At 39.6% G+C, this 17,090-nt stretch overlaps 1 protein-coding gene across 1 annotated transcript in view; it reads left to right on the top strand.

Annotated features, from left to right (window-relative positions):
• Positions 1 to 17,090, top strand: part of LOC126260822 (hamartin) — a gene marked incomplete in the record, with an annotated part of 282,514 nt that overhangs the window by 108,947 nt on the left and 156,477 nt on the right. Inside the window, 1 exon segment of the mRNA XM_049958206.1 lies at positions 7,188 to 7,342. Coding sequence (XP_049814163.1) covers positions 7,188 to 7,342 — 155 coding nt within the window.

Below are 17,090 nucleotides of genomic sequence, written 5' to 3'. Positions count from 1 at the left end.
TTGTGTGGGTATGTTCCAGTAATATTGTATCCATAATTTGTATTGTTTAGCATGTTGGATAGTGGGTTCAGAGCAAGGCAGAACCAGAAAGGACTTAATGAGTCTCCTTGGTATATTCCACGCTTAATCTGTATTGGCTGTGATGTGATATTATTAGAGTTTGTTTGGATATTAAGTGTGGTTTTCCAGTTTTTCATAACTATGTTTAGGAACTGCATCAATTTAGGATCTACTTTGTATATTTCCAATATCTGTAGTAACCATGAGTGGGGTACACTATCAAAAGCTTTTTGGTAATCAATGTATGCGTAGTGTAGTGACCTTTGTTTAGTTTTAGCTTGATATGTCACCTCTGCATCTATTATCAGTTGCTCTTTACATCCTCGTGCTCCTTTGCAACAGGCTTTTTGTTCTTCATTTATAATTTTGTTCTGTGTTGTATGTGTCATTAATTTCTGTTTGATGATTGAAGTTAATATTTTGTAGATTGTTGGTAGGCATGTTATGGGGCGATATTTAGCTGGGTTTGCTGTGTCTGCTTGATCTTTAGGTTTCAGATAGGTTATTCCATGTGTAAGTGTATCAGGGAATGTGTATGGGTCTGCAATGTAACTGTTAAATAATTTAGTTAGATGTGAATGTGTTGAGGTGAACTTCTTTAGCCAGAAATTTGCTATTTTATCATTTCCAGGGGCTTTCCAATTGTGCGTAGAATTAATTGCTCGGGTGACTTCATGTTGCTAAATTATCACTTCAGGCATTTGTGGTATCATCTTGTATGAGTCTGTTTCTGCTTGTATCCACCGTGCATGCCTGTTATGTTGTACCGGGTTTGACCATATGTTGCTCCAGAAGTGTTCCATGTCTGTTATGTTTGGTGGATTGTCTATTTTAATGTGTGTGTTATCTATTGTCTGGTAAAATTTCTTTTGGTTTGTGTTGAATGTTTGGTTTTGTTTCCTTCTATTTTCACTTTTTTTGTATCTTCTAAGTCGTTTGGCCAATGCTTGTAACTTCTGCTTCTTTTCATCTAATTGCTCCATTGCTTCTTGTTGTGAGATTTTACCTAACCTTTTTCGTTTTTTGTCTGATATTTCATTTCTTATAAATTGTGTTAGCTGTCCGATGTCTTTTCTCAGTTTTTCTATTCTGATCTGTAGCCTGTGTTGCCATGCTGGTTTTGTGGGTTTCTTCTGTGTGTTGGTTGGTTCTGATCTCTGCCTAGTGTGTATATTTAGTGTAGTGAGTGCTCCTACATAAACCAGTAGTTGTAACTCTTCCATTGTTGTATTTTCATTTATTTTGTTGTGTATGATTGTGTTGATAGTTGTTATTGTTGTTTCGACTTGTGGGTTATTTGGTGGTCTATGCAAGAATGGTCTAATGTCTGTATTTGTGTCTTTGTATTCTATATATGTCAGCTGAAATTTTTCTTCTATATCTAACATGTGTGTCACTTCGTGTTCTATTTGTGCTTGTTCTGGTGGCTGTCTTAAGATGTCGTTTTCCTCTGATTGTTTAATTGATGTGTGTTGTTCTTTGTTTGTTTGCTCTGGGATGTTTGAGTCCATTACTGTATTTTCTTCTTCTTCTTCTGATTGCACATTATTTTGTTCTAGTATTTGTTGTACTTGTTGTTTGATGTTTTCTAATTCTGACTGGGGTATCCTGTTATTTTTGATTATTACACGGATCTGATCAGCTAGTCGTTGTTCTGTTAAAAATTTTAATTCTGGGTATCTGGTAATAAATGTTGTGTGTACTTGTGATCTGTATCCAGTTGTGTTGGTTCCTAGGTTTGTTGCTTGGTAATAACAGAACATGAGGTGTCGATTAACTTCATCTGACCATCTCATCCTCTGTCTTTGTTTTCCTTCTAGGGTGGTTGCAGGAAGCATATCCTGCAAAACACCTCTATTTGGATTTAAATCATTTTCCAGTTGGCTAGCAGTGTCGTTACCATTGTGGGCGGGCATAGGGTTCAAGCGTCGTCCCCGACCATGACGGCGCTTGTCCGAGGCTTCTTTAGTTCTGTCCTGAACCAAGTAATCACACTAAAAGGGGGGTTAGCCCTATTAGTGGTTTGTTCTTTTCGTCGCCTTTTACGACTGGCAGAACATACCGGAGGCCTATTCTTTCCCCGGGCCTCCACGGGGGTTATTATTATTATTATTATTATTATTATTATTATTATTATTTCACAGCTTCAAATGACCTGGTGTTTTGTGCTCAAAATTCTGCACTGGTGATAATTTCACAGTTATGGATGACTATATTGAGTATGACTCAGTATTTCTCCAGGGGCTTCCAGTGGCTTGTTGAGTCCATGCAACATGTGGATGCTCCACTGTGCTGGACAACAGAACATTGGACATGACATTAGGGAGTATCCCATGACTTTTGCCACCTCGGTTTATACAACAACTAATATGGAAATACTGCCTGTTCTGCAACTTTATTTATATTGTGCTGTGACGACGACACATAAGAGAAGCCACTTATTTTTAAATGAGGCTAACCTAAGTTATTAAGAGAAAGATGTATGTAAAAACTAATTAAAAGGTGTACAGCTTTGTTTCCGCCATTTTTTCCCCAACATTAGAGGCTTTAATGAAACAAATTGGTTACACATGTATCATTCAAAGTATTTTCCATTGCTGACCACTACTTTCTCCCATCTTTCAGGCATTGTAACAATCCCACATTGAAAAAAATTGTTCATCTTTTGAAGTGATCCACGAATCGATCCAATTTGTGACTTCTTCATGAGATCGGAAGTGTTGGTCAGCCAGGCCATGCGCCATTGATCTAAACAGGTGATGTCTGGAGAATACGGCAGGTGGGGTGGGACTTCCCATTTTATCATTTACAAGTACGTTTTGACCCCTTTTGCAACGTGGGGTCGAGCGTTGTCGTGCTGCAAAATCACTTTATCGTGCCTCTTGCTGTATTGTGGCTCTGCTCAAACGCATTAATTGCATTCAATAATGAGCACCTGTGATTGTTTCACTAGGTTTTAACACCTCATAGTACACGACGCTGAGCTGGTCCCACCAAATGCAGAGCATGATCTTGGAGCTGTGAATATTTGGTTTGGCCGTCGACGTGGAAGCATGGCTGGGATATCCCCATAATTTTTTGCGTTTAGGGTTATTGTAATGAATCCATTTTTCGTCCCCGGTCACAATGTGATGCAGAAATCCCTTCTGTTTTTGCCTCTGAAACATTTGTTCACAAACACACAAACGCCGTTGAACGTCTCTTGGTTTCAGCTTACACGGGATCCAAGTTACTTCTTTCTGAATCATGCCCATAGCCTTGAGACATTTTGAAATGGCTTGCTGTGTCACTCGCACTAATCGTGCCAATTCTTCTTGAGTTTGATGCTGAGTCTTCATTCAGCAATGTCTCCAATTCTACATCTTTGAAAACATGCTCTCTTTCACCACTATGCCAGTCTACGACATTAAAATCACCCTTCTTGAAGCATTGAAACCACTCACGACACATCCTTACCATACGTACTTGGGAGCATTCAATGAGACTCAGTCGCTGTTTTCATCATATTGAAACAAAACAGTAACACCTCCTGCAGATGACAAGAATTAGGCTCGTAAACAGACATTTTCAATCAAGGAAAACTTTATGACGCAGACACAGTTCGACTAATGTTTGAATGAGGTTATGTGACAGAGGTCTAAGCTTACTGCCTGACGTCTGCGATCTGTTTCTTTCAACTGCTACTTACCGTTGTCGCCACCTATAGGCAAACGGCGGAAGCAAATACCTTGTGAGTATACGTTACACACCAAATTGTAGTAAAAAGATAAAAGACATGACTTGTTTGTGCTCTGTATCACTTAACAAGCGGACACTACCATGGTGAAACAAACGAGGATCTCAAATCCAACTTAGCTAAGGGAGTCTTCCAGATTGTCAGCCAACATCATACTACTTCCCTGGTAGTATAAGGCATCACCCTAATGACCAATCTGTAAAATGATGAACCTGTCTAAATAGGAACTGACACAGAGCAAGTTTTATCGCAATAGGTAATGTGGATATGGATAAGGCTAAAAGATAGGCGAGTGTGCAAAGACCGACACAACACTAAAGTTTAAGCCCACTAATAAAGTAACATACTTGCGCACCGAAGGGGGAGGGAGGGGTGGCAACGATTATGTATGGAAAAAAGTTTAGTAACTGGAATCATAACGTACTCATGGAGTAAACGATACTCCTCAAAACATGGCAAGTAATGTAGGAGCCCAAGGCAATGAAAAAAAAATGTTGGTACAAGTCTAAATCTGCATAGAGTCTCAAGCCACTTATGTCCCACAACAGTAACCCATAAACTCAAAACTTAAAATTAATGTTAGGTCTACATCAGTCAGAACTTCATCACACCAAAACCATATTTCTGGTAAGAACATCATGTGAATGTGTCAATTTGGGTCTAAAAATGTAACTGGCAAAAATGTGGTATGCTGATGTAAACTTCACCGTCCTAAGTATAATGGTGTTTTTTTTAAAAAAAAAAAAAAAAAAAAAACGAACACCAAACACACAAAAACATGGTATCCTTTACTTTTTCATGCAGCTTATGGGAAATACTGTGATCATCTTACCAGATATGCGTTTTTGGTGTTTATGGAGCTCTGACATTAGTTATAAGTTTGGGTTTAGAGGCTACTGTTGTGGGAAATTAGAGGCTTAAGATTCTATGCAGATTTAGACTTGTACCAACACTTTCTTTCATTGCCTAGGCATCCTCCATTACTTGCCATGTTTTGAGTAGTATTGTTCACTCCATGAGTACTTTGATTCCAGTTAGTAAACTTTTTATTAACGGGCTTAAACTTTAGTGTTGTATCAGTCTTGGCTGATGCCTTAAACTAAAAGGGAAATAGTATGATGTTGTTGGCTGCGAATTTGGAAGACTTCCCTTAGTTAAGTTGGATTTGAGATCCTTGTTCGTTTCACTGTGGTAGTGCTCGCTTGTTATGTGATGTAAATGACACTGAGACATGTCTTTTTACTTTGATTTGTTGTATAATATATGCTTGCAAGGTATTCATGAGTATTCTATGCCTGCTGTTAGCAGTTCATTTTTCTCATAGTAAATAAAAGTATCATCTTCATCCAATAAGGCTTGCAATTCGTTGTCTTCGAACTTTTTTTAGTGGTTTCCCATGCTCATTGTTTCTTATGTCAAAATCACACTCTTGGATTTTTTGAACCACTCAAAACACTGTGTTTTCCCAAGAGCATGTTCGCTGATATTTTATCAGCCGTTACAGGAAGCAGATAGTGCTGCAGACTTGGTCTCACGGGCCCTTGTACTGACAGCTAGCACCATCTGTAGGGAAATTCTGGTATTGTTTCTAAGGATACCTATAAAGCTACTGCCCATTGGAATAAGAGGATCTGATCAACGCAAAGTTGTTAAATTTAGTCTTAAATTACATGATATTACCTGTGACAGTTCATATACTGTGGCAAGTTATTGGATATACGTAGACCCAAATACTATACTACACTATACTATGGTATGCTAAACACCTCAAAATCTTTGTAAAGATTACTTTAGGCTGTAGTGTTCACTACCAAGGGTCTTTGTAATTATTACTTTCTAATTAATGATGATGTGTTTATGGCATTTACATACGAGGGTCGTTCAGAAAGTAACCTCCGGTTGATTTAAAAAAATACACCAAGTTAAATAAAAATATTTTAATATATACATCTTACAACTACATCTTTGCACTATTTTTCTACATAGTCTCCATAGCGATTGAGGCACTTATCGTATCTCTTCACAAGCTTTGAAATTCCTTCTGCATAAAAATCACCCGCTTGTGCCTGGAGCCAGCCTGTGACCGCATCTTTGAGCTCTTCGTCGTCATCAAACCGCTGTGACCCGAGCCATTTCTTCAAATGCATGAAGAGGTGATAATCACTTGGCGCCAGGTCTGGGCTGTAAGGTGGATGGTTGATAACGTCCCACTTGAAGGACTCAAGAAGGGCCGTTGTTCTGCGAGCAGAATGAGGACGGGCATTATCGTGCAAAAAAACGATACCGGAAGTCAGCATACCACGGCGTTTGTTCTTATAGCCCGTCGTAACTTTTTTATTGTTTCACAGTACACGTCTTGATTAATGGTCGTACCACGTTCCATGAATTCAACCAACAACACCCCTTTGGCATCCCAAAACACCGTTGCCATCAGTTTTCTGGCAGAAAAATCTTGCGAGGCTTTTCTTGGTTTGGTAAGCGAATTTGAATGTGCCCACATCTTTGATTGTTCTTTTGTCTCAGGGTTCACGTACTTAATCCAGGTTTCGTCACCGGTCACGATTCTGTTTAACAATGGTTCTCCTTCGTCCTCATAACGTGACAGAAAGTCTAATGCAGAGGCCATTCTTTGAGCTTTGTGGTGGTTGGTAAGAACTTTGGGCACCCATCGTGCACAGAACTTACGGTAACCCAATCTTGCTGTCACTATCTCGTACAAGAGAGTCTTAGAAATCTGTGGAAAACCAGTAGACAACTCCGACATTGAGAAACGTTGATTTTCACGAACTTTTGCATCAACTGTCTGAACGAGTTCGTCAGTCACCAATGATGGTCTACCACTCCTCTCTTCATCATGAACGTTTTCTCGTCCACTTTTAAATAAACGTACCCATTCACGGACAACTCCTTCACTCATAACTCTTGGTCCATACACGGCACAAAGCTCATGATGAATAGCTGCTGCAGAATATCCTTTGGCTGTAAAAAACCTTATGACAGCACGCACTTCACATTTGGCGGGGTTTTCTATTGCAGCACACATTTCAAACTGCCACAAAAACTAAACTAGCGCAGGTACGACTTTCACTCGACCACGGCTTGATGCCGACTGACCTGTTGAGTGCGTGAACGCACAGATGGCGTCGCTACTCCCCCCACAACCCGCACTGTGACCAATCGGAGGTTACTTTGTGAACCGCCCTCGTATATTAGAAAATTGGAAGTCTGTGAGCTTGATATTTAATTATCACAAACAACTGAATTTTACTATACTAGGACTGTTAAGTGTTTCTGTAAGGATTACTTAAGAATAATGTCATATCAAAGATGGAATTTTGTAATATGATGGATATTTGTTCAGAACGTTTTGAGACTACTTTGTTTTTTACAGATAGTACCTTGCTGAAGTCAGCATTTACTCCTCTGAGTGTTCGGCATCCACCTACAGAAAATGAGTTCTGGAGTCCAAGTGCTTGCTTTGGATTATCCACACCACCACCTCAAGAGTCAGCTCCGGCATCCATACCACAAACCCCAAACTCACAGGTGAATGTTGATGCAAGAGTGGCTGATCTTATACCTTTGTTGATTTGTTTCTTGCGTCAGTAACATTTATGTATTCTAAATTGACACTCAATGTGGTTGACAGGAGGTGCTGAACTGATAGTCGAATAAACCTGACTTGTAATAACTGCTTTCTGGTTACTGCCACTCTTAGCTGCCAGAAAATTGTTGCCTCAACGTCTATGAAAGCAGGAGTGACATAAGAAATTAAGTTCCCGAAGTATTAAGTATATGTTTTAAATTATTTTACTAACTTGTTAACTGTTGCTAAAATGTTAAGTATGTGTTCGCAATGCTAGTACTATTAAAGAGTTGCCTGTGTACTAAGACTGGAAGTGACTGGAAAGCTTTAGGTACTCTATTAAGTTATTATAATTATATCGGTTCAGCAACCCCCAACAGCATAGTCTCTGTGTGTGAATTCAGAGTACACATTTAATAGTTCACCAGAATTATAATACAGAAATGGCAGTGGTTGAGAAGATTTCTGCGACCTGTGGTGAAATTATCAATTCTACGTAGTGTTCATTATGAAATGCTGTCTTGGAGCCCAACTTCCTTGAAGGTGATGAAATGTGACAATAGTACAGTTGTAGTACTGATTCTGATTCCTTGAAGTCATTAATATCTTCTTCTTGTAGCATATCTGCTTGTTTCATAACTGAACTTAGTGACAGTCTTACAGAATTTAATATTCTGTTCAGGGTTTGCAGTTTTTAATCATAGGTCCATCTAGAGTTAGTACTAAATTGGGTGTAAAATATGATATACAAATATTGTAGTGTTGTCTATACATGTTTCAATAAAATGCCACATATTATAATCACAATTCCTGGGAAGGAATATATGTGTAATTTCTCTTCAAAGCAGTGGCGTGTGTGGATTATTGTCTTTGATATGTTAAAACGTTAACTTTAGATAGAGAATTCATTGTATATATATCTTTGATTTGACTATATCCTTCGGTCTGAAGACGGGTTTGCTGCAGTACTCAGCACTAGTCTAGATACACTAACTCACTCTGTGTTACTCACCCCTAATTTTGATCTCAGTTATATAATTAATACATATCAAATCAGCTACCAGTATCAACAGGCACACATAGACGTCTCTACCCCTATATGGTGTCAGCTGGATTAACAGTACCAATGCTTTGTTTCTTGGCAGATTTACATCTACTTGGCTACTCTGCAATTCACACTTAAGTGCCTGGTAGAGGGTTCATCAAACCATTTTCATACTACTACTGTACCATTCCACTCTCGAACGGTGCGTGGGAAAAAGTAACACCTAAATCTTTCCGTTCGAGCTCAGATTTCTCTTTTTATTATGATGATCATTTCCCCCCACGTAGGTGGGTGTCAACAAAATATTTTAGCATTTGGAAGAGAAAGTTGGTGATTGATATTTCGTAAACAGATCTCGCCACAAAGAAAACTGCCTTTGTTTCAGTGACTGCCATCCCAACTCACGTATCATATCAGTGACACTCTCACCCCCAATTGTGCGATAACACCCAACGAGCTGCCCTTCTTTGCATTTTTTCGTTGTCCTCTGTCAATCCTGCCTGGTAAGGATACCACAACGTGCAGCAATAGTGCAACAGAGGATGGACAAGTGTAAGGTAGGCTGTCTCTTTAGTGGGTTTGTCGCATCTTCTAGGTGTTCTGCCAACAAAGCGCAGTCTTTGTTTCGCCTTCACCACAATATTATCTATGTAGTCTTTTCAATTTAAGTTGCTCGTAATTGTAATTCCTATGTATTTAGTCGAATTGACAGCCCTTTGATTTGTGTGATTTATCGTATGCCGAGAATTCTTCTGGGTCGTATGGCTGTGGTACATGGAACTCTTCTATCCCATGGACCATGGCCATACAACCCGGAAGAATTCTCGGCAGCTGAAACATCCAGTCATGAAAGCCTTGATTATATGATTTATCGTATACCCAAAATTTATTGGATTTCCTTTAGTACCAATGTGGATGACCTCACACATTTCTTTGTTTAGTGCCAATTGCCACTTTTCGCACCATACAGAAGTTCTCTCTAGATCATTTTGTAATTGAATTGATTGTCTGATGACGGTAAATTACAGCATCATCTGCAAACAATCTAAGGGAGTTGCTCAGATTATCACGTAGATCATTTATGTAAATCAGGAACAGCAGAGGGCCTGTAACACTACCTTGCGGAACGCCAGATATCACTTCTGTTCTATTTGATAATTTACTGTCTATCACTACAAACTGTGACCCCTCTGAAAGGAAAACACGAATCCAGTCACACAACTGAGATGATATTCCATATGCATGCAATTTGATCTCTGCCCAAACTCTTTGTCTTTAAATATGTCTGCTTGTGTCTGTATATGTGTGGATGGATATGTGTGTGTGTGTGTGTGTGTGTGTGTGTGTGTGTGTGTGTGTGTGTGCGCGCGCTTGAGTGTATACCTGTCCTTTTTTCCGCCTAAGGTAAGTCTTTCCGCTCCCGGGATTGGAATGACTCCTTACCCTCTCCCTTAAAACCCACATCCTTTCGTCTTTCCCTCTCCTTCCCCTCTTTCCTGATGAGGCAACAGTTTGTTGCGAAAGCTTGAATTTTGTGTGTGTGTTTGTGTTTGTTTTTGTGTCTATCGACCTGCCAGCGCTTTCGTTCGGTAAGTATCATCATCCTTGTTTTTAGATATATTTTTCCCACGTGGAATGTTTCCCTCTATTATATCAATTTGATTAATAGTCGCTTGTGAGGATTGGTATCAAAAGCCTTCTGGAAATCTAGGAATATGGAATCAATCTGAGATCCTTTGTCAACAGCACACATTACTTCATGGGATTCCCTGAATCCGTGTTGGTTATGTATCAATAAGTAATTTTCTTCAAGGTAATTCATAATGTTAGAGTGCAGTATATGCTCCAAAATCCTACTGCAAATTGAGGTCAGTGATATGGGTCTGTAATTTAATGGGTTTCTCCTATTTCCTTTCTTGAATATTGGTGTAACCTGTACTACTTTCCAGTCATTAGGAACAGACCTTTCGTCAAGTGAGCAGTTGTGTATGATTGCTAAGAAAGGTGCTATTGTGTCTGTATACTCTGAAAGGAACCTGGTTGGTATACTATCTAGACCAGAAGACTTGCCTTTCTTAAGTGATTTGAGTTGTTTCGCAGCACCTAAGGTATCTACTTTTATGTCACTCATGCTAACAGCTGTTCAGGTTTCGAATTCTGGATTATTTACTTTGTCTTCTTTCGTGAAGGAATTATGGAAAACTGTATTTAGCGACTCCACTTTAGGGACACCATCATCGATAACATTTCCATCGCTATTGTGCAGTGATGGTATTGACTGTTTTTTGCCACTGGTGTACTTTACATACAACCAGAATCTCTTTGGGTTTTCTACCATAGTTTGAGACAGTGTTTTATTGGGGAACCTATTAAAAGCATCTCGCATTGACGTCCGCACTAAATTTTGAGCTTCTGTGAAACTTAGCCAGTCTTGGGGATTTTGCGTTCTTCTGAATTTGGCATGCTTCTTTTTTGTTTTTATTTTTTATTTATTTATTTATTTTTTTGCAACAGTGTTCTGATGTGTTTTGTGTACCATGGTGGAACAGTCCCATCTCTTATTAACTTATACGGTATGAATCTATCTATTGCTGTTGATACTGTATCTTTGAATTTGTGCCATATCTGGTCTACACTTACATAATTGCTTGGAAGGAGTGGAGACACTCTAAGGAAGGCATCAAGTGAATTTTTGTCTGCTGTTTTAAATAGACATATTTTGCGTTTATTTTTTGTGGTTTTGGTTGATATTGTTTTGAGCCTCGCTACAGTGACCTTGTGTTCACTAATCCCTGTATTCGTCATGACGCTCTCTATTAGATCAGGATTATTTGTGGCTAAGAGGTCAAGTGCGTTTTCGCAATCATTTACAATTCGTGTGGACTCATGAACTAATTGTTCAAAATAATTCTCAGAGAAAGCATTTAGTACAATTTCAGAAGATGTTTTCTGTCTACCACTGACTTTGAACATGTATTCTCTCCAACAAATCGAGGATAGATTGAAGTCTCCACCAGTTATAACTGTATGAGTGGGGTAATGGACTGGTTGTGGTGGGGCTAATGTCGATTGGCCGATTGGGGTGGGTGGAGGGAGAGGGATTTGGGAAGAGGTCAGCTAACCTTGTGGAGGGAGGCAGCCGGTTTAACAGCAATGAATGTTAGAGGAAGGGGAGGCAGGTATATGGGCCAAGTATGTGATGGGCTCTTGTAGAAGTTGGTAGAGAGTGGCGTATGCTGAAGATAAAGTGGGGACGTGAGTTGTGAGGAAGTGACTGGATGGGGGAAGGGGAAACTATTGGGTGGAGGGCGCAGCAGCAGTGGGTCCAGTGGGTGGATGGTATGTATGCAGCATGGAGCATGGTCATAACTACTGTGACTGGTGCTATAAGATGTCACAAAAGTTGCACACGATTAAGTCCGTTGGCGGCAACAAAGTGCGTATGTAACAAAGGTGAGTGGGGAAAACAAAGGACAAGATGTGGATGGGCAGCACAAGAGAGACAAAGTAGATATAGATTATGAGAATGTAGTGAAGGAGGGGCAATATGAGCTTTGGAAGGAAAAGGCACTATATGGGAGATACAATTTATCTAATGGTTTAAATGCCTTCTTTCGCAGTTAAAACAGACTGAGAGAAAGAAAGAAAAACTGCATGTTTTAACAGCACATCATTTTCTTTCTTGCAGTCAGTTTTAACAGAAAACTTGTACACTGTTGCTTAAAAAATCTTGTAGCCTGTGCCATCTGAATATTTATCAGAGTAACACGTAAGAATTTGAAGTAAATAGACTGAACTTTTTGAGATTTTTGGTAGCAGTTTCTCGTGTTTATGTAGTAGTACAGATAAATTTGTGTTGGGACGCCTTTCTGAAGACCATTAAGTGGGGTGTAGCCTTGCATGTAAGTGAAATATGAACAGTAAACATTTCAGTCAGTAAGACAATAGAAACTTTTGAAATGTGGTGTTACAGTACCAGATGGATATATCAGATAAATAATGAAAAGGTACTGAATTGGAGAGGAAAGAATTTATTGCACAACCTGACCAAAAGAAGGGACTGATTGGTATGACATATCCTGAGACCAAAAGGAATTACCAATTTGTGGTTGGAGGGGAATGTGTGTGTGTAGGTGTGTTTGTTTGTGTGTGTGTGGGGGGGGGGGGGTAAAAATTATGGAAGAGACCAAGGTTTGAATACAGTAAGTAGGTTCAAATGGCTGTTGGTTACAGTAGTTACACAGAGATGAAAGGGCTTGCATAAAATAGACTAGTGGAGAGACTGGCACTGAACTGGTTTCCATACGGAAGACCAATACCAACAATCTATTTTTATCTTGCAATTGTGAAGTGATTTGGTAGTCACTTCATATGAAATTTCTTCATTGTTTGATAAATTATAGTCAGATTCACTTTTTGTTTTTGGCAAGCCCGTTTTCTGATTATTTTCTTCTGAAAGAGTGTGTTAAGGACAGTCATGTTTTATGGTCATTTATTAATGAGTGATGTCATTTCTGCTATCAGATCTATTTCTAGAAAAAAATTCTCACATCTTCCTGCAGTGGGATTTGTTTTCATTTGTCGGCTTCTGCAAATCTCCCTAGTGGTCTTCTATCTCATCAGAATGTGAGCACATTTGTGTGTAGTCGTAAATGATTTCCATGGAATATATTTTTGTTAGTTTTCAAGCCACATCTTTCTCTTCTGTTTGAGATTCTTACACTAACTGATATTTTTAATTTTCTTGGCTACTTTTTTGTCACAGATTGATGCAAATTTGGTAGGATACTGCCACTAACCACATAGCATGTGGAAATTGAGTTGGATAATAAGTCACAGGCAGGAAAGCAGTAGTGTGTGAACTTTACAACTGCAAGTAATGTTAGCTGAAAATTAATACTGAACAACCAAGTCAGAATTGTCTCAAACACCATCACACACTATCAAGTTTCAGTTCAAAATTCAGGCCCACAAAACTAGGTAGAGTTCTGTTCATGAATCAGCTTTTTGAGGCTTATATAACAAGTTGCAAACTGCCAAGCAATCAATCGGGTTGGGTATAAGTTTACTGCTACAGGCCAACAACTCTTCCTGTGAGACACATTTTTCATGACACCTGTAGTTGTGACAGCCAAAAGTTAGAACTATCTGCTAAGCAAATAATATTGCTATCACTGTGAGCCGTTCTCCATGTAGCTGGAGTCATAAGAATTTAGATCTCTCTCCCTTTTAATTGGTCCATAGGGGTGGTATTGCCCAGGATGAAACCACAACTTACAATGTAGGGTGGCAGAACAGGCAGTAATCCTACCCAGTAGCTCAGTGACATTTGATGGCAGGAGCACGGCCTCAGTGACTTGTTCTTCCAGGGCGGTAGGACTTCTGTTGCTGGGGGCTGTGATCTGACTTCCTCACATTCTCTAGCCTATAGTGATCTCAGAATGGTAGGCTGATGGTGGGTGCAGTGGCTGTATCAATGCACTGCTTGTGATGGCAGTGAGGTGCTTCAATGGCTAGTGTGTATGGAAGGCTGGGAGGCATAACTTGCAGTGTTAGTTTTCATAGTAACTACTTTTTACATGATGTGCTGCTTCCACCAGTAGCATCCCCACCTTCCCTGCTCACCCCACCCCACCCCGCCCCGCCTTGCTCACCAGACCATAAACGACATCTCGAGCCCACTCTTGTGTACGGCCAAATCTGCAAGCCCAGACTAAAGAAATTTGACTGAGTGTATTAGGTTGGGTTGTTTTCATTGTTGCTGTTGTAGTCTTCAGTCCAAAGACTGCTTTGATGCTACACTATCCTTTGCAAACCCCTTCATCTTTGAAAACCTACTGCACCTTATGTCCTGAGTCTACTTACTGTATTCATCTCTTGGCCTCCCTCTACAGTTTTCACCCCCCACCCCCCAACTCTTTGCTCCAGTACTGAGTTGGTGATCTCTTCATGTCTCAGAATGTGTTCTATCAACGATCCCGTCTTATAGTCAGGTTGTGCCATAAATTTCTTTTCTCCCCAGTTCTGTTCTGGGCCACATTAGTTACATTGTTACCCATCAGATATTAAGCATTCTTCTGTAGCACCACTTTTCAAAAGCTTCTATTCTCTTCATGTCTAGAGTGTAGATTGTTAACATTTCACTTCCCTACATGGCAACACTCCATACAAATATTTCCAAAAAGAGTTCCTAACACTTAAATCTATATTCAGTGTTAACAAATTTCACTTCTCCAGAAATGATTTTCTTGTCTTTGTCAGTCTACATTTTATATCCTTTCTACTTCGGCCATGTTCAATTATTTTTCTGGCCAAATAGCAAAACCCACCTACTACCAGTTTTCTAATCTAATTCCCTTGGCGTCAGCGGATTGAGTTTGATGCCATTCCATTATCTTAGTTTTGCTTTTGTTGTTGTTCATCTATATCCCCCTTTCAAAACGCTGTCCATTCCATTTAACTGCTCTTCCAAGTCCTCTGCTGCCTCTGACAGAATTACAATGTCAATGGCAACAAATCTCTAAGTTATTTCTCCTCCTTGTACTTCAAATTCCTTTTCCAAATTTTTCTTTTGATTCTTTTCCCAAATTTTTATTTTGTTTCTTTTACTGCTTGCTCAGTGTACAGATTGAATAGCATTGTGGGTAGGCCACAACCCTGTCTCACGACCTTCTCAACCAGTGCTTCTCTTTCATGCCCCATGAATCCTGTAACTGTCATCTGATTTCTGTAAAAGATGTAAGTAGCCTTTTGCTTCCTGTATTTTACCTCTGCTACCTTCAGAATTTAAGAGAGTATACCAGTCAACATTGTCAAAAGCCTTCTCTAAGTCAACAAATGCTGTAAATGTAGGTTTTCCTTTCCTTGACCTATCTTTGAAGATGTGTTGCCTCACATGTTCCAGTGCTTCTCCGGAATCCAGACTGACCTTCTCCAATGCTGACTTCTACATGCTTATCCATTCATCTGTAAAGAATTCATGTTAATATTTTGCAACTGTGACTTATTAATCTGATAGTTTGGTAATTTTCACACATGCCAGCACCTGATTTCTTTGGAATTTTTATATTCTTCTAAAAGGCTGAGGTCATTTTGTATACATCTTGCAGACCATATGGAAGAGTTTTCTCATGGCTGGCTCTCCCAAGGCTATTAGTAGTTGTGACCGAATGTCATCCACTCCAGGGGCCTTGTTCTAACTTAGGTCTTTCAGTGTTCTGTCAAACTATTCTCACAGTATCATATCTCCCATCTCATTCTCATCTAAGTCCTCTTCCATTTCTATAATACTGCTTTCAAGTTCATCTCCCTTGTATAAACCCTTTATATACTCCTTACATCTTTGATGTTTGCTTAGCACTGGTTTTCCGTCTGAACTCTAGATATTCATACAACTGCTTCTGTTTCCTCAAAGGCCTCTTTAATTTTCCTGTAGGCGGTATCTATCTTTCCCCTAGCGATATATGCTTCTAAATCCTTAAATTTGTCTTGTAGCACTTCCTGCTTAGCTATTTTGGAGTACCTGTCAGTTTCATTTGTCAGACATTTGTATTCCTTTTCACCTGCTTCATTTACATGGTTTTATATTTTCACCTTTTATCTATTTAATTCAATATCTCCTGTGTTATCCAAGGACTTCTAATAGGCATTGTTTTTTTAGCTGTTTGATTTGATGCTCTGCTGCCTTCACTATTCAATCTCAAAGCTACATACTTGTCTTCTGCTGTATTCCTTTACCCTGTTCTAGTGAACCGTTGCCTAGTGCTCCCAATGAAACTCTCAGCCCCTCATTCTTTTAACTTATCCGGGTCCCATCACCTTAATTTCCTACCTTTCTGCAGTTTCTTCAGTTTTAACATACAGTTCATAACTAGTAAACTGTGATCAGAATTGACATCTGCCCCGTGGAAATGTCTTGCAAATTAAGGTTTGGTTCGGAAATCTGTCTTACCATTATATAGAATGAGATTTTCACTCTGCAGCAGAGTGTGCACTGATATGAAACTTCCTGGCAGATTAAAACTGTGTGCTGGACCGAGATTCGAACTTGGGACCTTTGCCTTTCGCAGGCAAGTGCTCTACTAACTGAGCTACCAAAGTACGACTCACGCCCCGTCCTCGCAGCCTCACTTCTGCCAGTGCCTCGTCTCTGACCTTCCAAACTTTACAGAAGCTCTCCTGCGAACCTTGCAGAATTAGCACTCCTGAAATAAAGGATATTGCGGAGACATGGCTTAGCTACAGCCTGGGGGATGTTTCCAGAATGAGATTTTCACTCTGCAGCGGAGTGTGCGCTGATATGAAACTTCCTGGCAGATTAAAACTGTGTGCTGGACCGAGACTCGAACTCGGGACCTTTGCCTTTCGCGGGCAAGTGCTCTACCAACCGAGCTACCCAAGTACGACTCGCGCCCCGTCCTGTGAGGACTAAGGCTTCACCTTCAGGCACATTGTGATACAACCTTTTAAATTTGAATATCTAATTGTTTACAAAAAAAAGGTGGGGGGGGGCTGTGATTTTGCGGAAATAATAAGTAGAAAATTATGGTTGGTCAGATGTGACAGGCCTCCCAAAGGAGAACATTATTGCATATGGCATTAATAAAGTTTCAGTTTTAAGGAAAACATAATGAGAAAGGATTATATAAAGATATTACAGCATT

Source organism: Schistocerca nitens, chromosome 5 (assembly GCF_023898315.1).
Source record: "Schistocerca nitens isolate TAMUIC-IGC-003100 chromosome 5, iqSchNite1.1, whole genome shotgun sequence".
In the NCBI taxonomy this organism is placed as follows: domain Eukaryota; kingdom Metazoa; phylum Arthropoda; class Insecta; order Orthoptera; family Acrididae; genus Schistocerca; species Schistocerca nitens.
The sequence above is the reverse complement of the archived record's forward strand: the minus strand, read 5'-3'. Positions and strand labels throughout refer to the sequence as shown.